At 43.8% G+C, this 6000-nt stretch overlaps 1 protein-coding gene across 1 annotated transcript in view; it reads left to right on the forward strand.

Moving 5' to 3' along the window:
- LOC307027956 (uncharacterized protein) overlaps positions 1 to 6000 on the forward strand; it is a gene marked incomplete at its 5' end in the record, with an annotated part of 181547 nt that overhangs the window by 82376 nt on the left and 93171 nt on the right. The window contains 3 exon segments of the mRNA XM_079662650.1: positions 3121 to 3298; positions 4343 to 5383; positions 5386 to 5655. Of these exon segments, the coding sequence (XP_079518776.1) occupies positions 3121 to 3298; positions 4343 to 5383; positions 5386 to 5655 (1489 nt within the window).

Genomic DNA, 6000 nt, shown 5'->3' on the forward strand with positions numbered 1-6000 from the left:
ATGGAAGGTATATTATTGTGATTGGGCGGCTTTTTGCAAACCCGGTGATTTTAGTAAATGTTTATGCCCACATGACAGTACCGTTTTTGAGAAGCTATTCTTTAAAATACCTAGGATTGATAATGGACATTGCATCTGTGTGTTTTTTCCCTTTATGTTTTCTTAGCCTCCTTGCACTAATTTAATAATGAACAATACAGTATTTCATGCAGCCTATCTTAGCACGTTCACCTGCAGACAGATAGTTGTGGGGAGTTGGTAAACAGAGAGACGTGAAACCATTCAGAAACACAAAAGGCTTTTTATTACTACGTCGGGGCTATGGGCTTTTTTTCACGAAACTGTGTCTCAGGACTTCTTAACATTTAGAAACCTATTAGTGCGTCATACCCACTTAACGGGAAGAAACTCAGCTAACTGACGATATGAACCACTTTTAGCTAAACGAAACACAATAGTAGTAATAGTAATACCAAGCCTCTGAATTAGCCCTGAGCCTGAGGGCAGCAAAGGCAAACCCAGACAACACACGACGTAGCTTTACGGACCAACAACGGAAAATATGTCTTACCTTTGCTGTTTTTCTGATCAAAGGTTGTGTTCGATGGCATTAAAACGATAAAAACGCTGCTGAAGGTTAATCCAATGGTTAATCCAATGTGTCTGTGTCACTTTGAAATGATTACTGATAGTCCATCATTCCATTTTTGTAAAAACCGTAGATTTCATATTGGCTGCTATTAGAGCTACAACCCAGCTTCCGGTTTTGGGCAAACTGCGTGCGCATCACTCTCACTCGTCAATGGAAATGCTTCGATGGATTTAGGAACCTCCCCTCAATTCTATTGGCTCTAACGGTTCAAAAGAGGTGTCAATCATCAAAATCGACCAAGGGGGGCCAAAGATATGGAAAATCCACCCAAATGACCCCAGAAGTGTTTTTTTGTGCTAAATCTCTCTAAAAAGCTTAGATTTCACTTGTTTTGCATCAATCTTGATACAAGGTACTTATTATATGTTATAGTTTGGATTCCTAAAGCTTTCAGTCTACTATCCCATAGGGCTGCTCAATTAATCGTATTTTAATTGCAATTACGATTATGGCTTGCAACGATTACGAAAACAACGTAATTGAAATAAAACGATTATTTTTTTTATTATTATTTCTTCTTCTTTTTTTTTTTTAATACATTTTTTTAAAATTGGTTTTTCAGTTGAATTATACTTAACGTTCAGGGTAATCAACTGTTCAAAACATACTGTTGACATTTTTTTTCACCAATAAATCGATGTTTTCAAAGTAAATGGATAATCGTTTTTAATCATCGTGATATCAATTATTGACCCAAATAATCGAGATTATGATTTTTGCCATAATCGAGCAGCCCTACCATCCCATCATTCCAGGGTGGTTTTCACTATAAGTAATGTTTTTTTTTTGGACGGACACTATAATTAAAATGTTGTTACTATGTTCAATCTGAATTTACTTTAAAATAAAAAAAAATGCTATATTGATTCTGACTTTTCTACATCCAACTCACATGTTTATCATTGATTTAAGAAAAACAATTATTAATTTAACCCTTTTCGAAGTGAAGATAAGGTCATCTGTTCTGGGAATGTCATTTTCAAGCCTGAGACCTGAAAAACAGGCTCGGGGCTCAACAGGTTAACTATGCCTTCTTTCTGACTAGCGAGGTCAGATTCTTCACCTCCCTTTCTAGTGAAACATTAAACTGTGTGGAGAGAAAAACAGCTAAGATAAAAACACGGCTTCAAGTGGAAATAGAGCCTTTTCATGTCTTTTAAGCACTCAACAGAATAGTTTTCACTTAGCTGAAAATGAAGATGCCACAAGCTGAAAGACAACTAGCACTTAGTGAGCGCGCTCGTTGCCCGGCGTGCACTGGAGCTGCTTTATGACTCCCTCTTTATGTGTTAGTAATTACATCTCCCTCATGAGAAGTGAAGTCACTCGCAGCCTGGCTGGTGACCTCAGCTCTCAGGGCCTCGCAGCGAAAGCAATCCACCCAGGATTACGCAAGCAGAGCTGCCTGACTGGGAGGTGTCTCCCCCTTTACTGCACTGTCTTTATGAACCGCACATACTTCCACCTTAGAGCGACGGCAGCAGTGGGAGTGAGGGTTTCTCAGAAAGCTTATTGAGAAGGAGTGGTTTTAAAGTGGACTGTTTTACGACAGGAGAGGAAAGTTCTGGTTGACTTGCCGCTGTGCCTGGAACTTTTGTTTGATTGATTACTAGAATAAACCCACAGATTTGACCAATGGATTAACCCTTACCACCTCTGCTGGAAAAACAACACTACACGTGGATTATCAGAAGAGAAGGGGCTGTTACCACGGTTACAACCTTCTGAGAAAAGCTTATTGACAAGGAGTGGTCCTAAAGTGGAGTGTTTAACGACAGGAAAGGAAAGTAGCATTTTTACGCCTTTTTTTTCCGTTTGACAGCGCCTGATTGATTGATTACCAGCTCGAATAAATCTCAGGAATAGACTGATGGACCTACCCTTATCAACTCTGGAAGAAAAACAAAGATACATGTGGATTATCAGAAGAAAGGGGGCTGACATTGCCGTTGAAACCTTCTCAGAAAAGCCGATCGTAGGAGTGGTCTTAAAGTGGAGTGTTTTACGACAGGAGAGCAAAGTAGCATCTTTACTTGACAGCACCTGATTGATTGATTGATTGATTGATTGATTACCTGCTAGAACAAACCTCAGGATTTGACCAATGGATTAACCCTTACCAACTCTAGAGGAAACAACAATACACGTGGATTATCAAAAGAAAGGGGGCTGACATCACGGTTGAAACCTTCTCAGAAAAGCCGATCGTAGGAGTGGTCTTAAAGTGGAGTGTTTTACGACAGAGAAAGGAAAGTAGCATCTTTACTTGACAGCGACCCTGATTGATTGACTACCAGCTAGAATAAACCTCAGGATTTGACCAATGGACTAACCCACTCAAAACACAAGCAATGCGTGCGGATTATCAAAAGAAAGGATGTTGTTTTGTGTGACATCACCATTTAACACGTTTTGCTGTCATCACTCTTCAGGCTGTTCGGGATGATCTAAGTGTTTATTTCCAACAGGGCTGAGACGGACAGAGACACTGAGAGCGTCCAGCCGGTGTGTACGGACGCACGGGTAGTCTGCCACCTCCCCAGGCTGAACACACACACCCTGACGCTAAGGCTACACCCCGGCCTCGACCCCCCGACCCTCCAGAGGAGCGTGGAGCAGCTGCTGCACCTGAAACACCATCTCAAGGTGAGTCCCAGCCCCCTGCCAGAGGTGTAAAGTAACTGAACCATGTTATGCTACTTTGTTCTTCTACTCCACTACAGTTCAGAGATAAATGGTGTACTTCTACTCCACTACATGTATTTAATCCCTTTAGTTACTTCTCAGATCTGGATGAATGATGTGAAATCTAATCAAGTGTTAAATCAGACTTTAGTTCCACCTGGAGTAAATCCACCAGCTACCCTGCAGTATACAAAGTCATTCAAACTAGCTGCAGCTTTACCAGCTTTGAGAACACTTTCATGATCAATCATTATAAAACATATCATATCTATTATTCTGAAATGGACCAATCTGCACAATGACTACTTTTACTGTCGCTACTTTAACTATATTTTGATGAGAATACTTTTCTACTTTTACTTGAGGAACATTTTGAATGCAGGACTTTTACTGTAACAGAGTATTCCTACACTCTGGTACTTCTACTTTTACTCAAGTACAAGATCTGAGTACTTCTACTTTTACTCAAGTACAAGATCTGAGTACTTCTACTTTTACTCAAGAACAAGACCTGAGTACTTCTACTTTTACTCAAGAACAAGATCTGAGTACTTCTACTTTTACTCAAGTACAAGATCTGAGTACTTCTACTTTTACTCAAGTACAAGATCTGAGTACTTCTACTTTTACTCAAGTACCAGATCTGAGTACTTCTACTTTTACTCAAGAACAAGATCAGAGTACTTCTACTTTAACTCAAGTACAAGATCTGAGTGCTTCTACTTTTACTCAAGTACCAGATCTGAGTACTTTCCCCCTCTGCACCCTGCCCTTTTTACCACTCTCTCTCCACTCACTTTAGGAGCTTTGCTGCTGCTGCTAAACATTGTCAGATTGTTTGTCTTTTCCCTGCCCTCATTTGTTTTAACCTTCAAGCTGAGTTTGTATAACCGGTGGAACACCTTATGCAATCACAGAGTTGGCGATTGATAAGAACTCGAGAGCTGTTGGTTTCTCCGAGGGGGAAAGCTAACATTTATCCTGCTTCTCTTCTGTATTCTGCAGGGGCTTTCTGTACTGGAGCTGCACTTTGATTCTCTGCACACAGCAGCTGAATGTTGTGATGGTGTGGAGGAGATAACCTGTCAGGAGCGACTACAGCTGTCGGAGAGCTCGGACACAACAAGCTGGCTGGAAAGCTGCTCCGTGGAAAGCAGCAGCAGTGTTGATTGTGGACATGGTGAGACTGGGAGTGCAGAGAGAGACTTGGGTTTGTCTCTGAGGGTTCCCACGTCAGACACACGGCCTCAGGAGCATGGCCTCGGCCCCCGGGTGTGTCCACGTTCAAACACTGGGAGAGATTACTGCCAACCGGAGCAGGAGGGAAGAGGGCAGCCTGCGGTTCCCACCCAGAGTTTGAGCAGTGAAGCAGCAGCAGCAGAGGAGGAAAGCCTCACTGTGGGAATCTTTCTACCACCAACTGAAGGTAGTGATAAACAGGCGGAGGAAACTGATAAAGACGAGGCTGCGATCTGGGAAGGACAGGAGGTCGAGGAAGGAAAGGACAGATCAGAGCAGGAAGCAGAGGAAAGCACAGTTAGGAAGAGGGAGGAGGACACCGAGCCAACAGATCCAATAACGCCCTGTGGAGACGTAAAAACCTCAATCATGGGCCAGTCGCCGTCATCAGAGGGCTCCGAGGTTTCTGACGCCTCTGACTCTGTAATTAAAGAGTGCTCTGAGGAAGGAGGGACTAATGGGGACGTCTCTTTAGAGCAGGAAGGGTTGACAGAGCTTGTATCCGACTACAGTCCAACACTGGTAGACGGCGCTGATGTAATCAAGGAGCCTCAATCTGCTCTCTCGATAGAAGGCCTCCACGAGGGGGAACCTCCACCAGACACGAACAGCCTGGAACAAAACCAGGAAACAGCTGGTAGGGATTACGCTTCAGAGCAGCAGCAGGCAACAGAAACGGGTTGTCATTCTGGGAGTGTAGCGGCAAGCGAAGGAGAGGTAGACGATGACGCGGAACCTTCCGGATGCAGCGCTGAAAGCTTGTCAATGGACGACCCTGAGGACACCGCTAATTGCGTGGCTCCTACGACCCTGAGGACACCGCTAATTGCGTGGCTCCTGCTAACTCCATGGAGGATTTACGAGCTGATCCATCACCCGGTCTCATCCCCAGCTCCAGTGACACGCACGCTGATCGAGATCCAGAGATGAGCCATGGCATCTCCAGCGATGACGATGATGGTAGTTTCCGATCGGTGGGAAGCTCCACAACGGATATATTCCACCCGTCTCAGGACGATGCTAGTGTGGGCGATCAGGATACAGTTCAGAGTGCTGTAGAGGTGTTTCCTCAACAGGGTTAAAGATGGAGGAGGATTCAAAGGATTCAAGAGAAGGTGAAAGCAATGGACAACCGTGAGTGAGACGGACACTTTGACGTTAACGGACTGCAGCCACACCGAGCCAGAATCACAACTCTTACCCGACTTCCAGACAAACGAGGCGTTGAATCCTGAGGGACACGTAGAGGAACTTTCTGACGCCGAACCCGAAGAGGCCACACACTCTGAATCAATGCAGAGACTGAGCATCTTGCATCAGAGGATGCCAGCAGTGTTTTATTTATTATATCTCCTGCAGAAGAAAGTGAAGCAATTAGCTCAAATGACACCAGTGAAGCATCTGCAGCTGAAAGAGTGGAGACG

The sequence above is a fragment of the Notothenia rossii genome (assembly GCF_949606895.1).
Source record: "Notothenia rossii genome assembly, chromosome: 2".
Classification (NCBI taxonomy): Eukaryota; Metazoa; Chordata; class Actinopteri; order Perciformes; family Nototheniidae; genus Notothenia; species Notothenia rossii.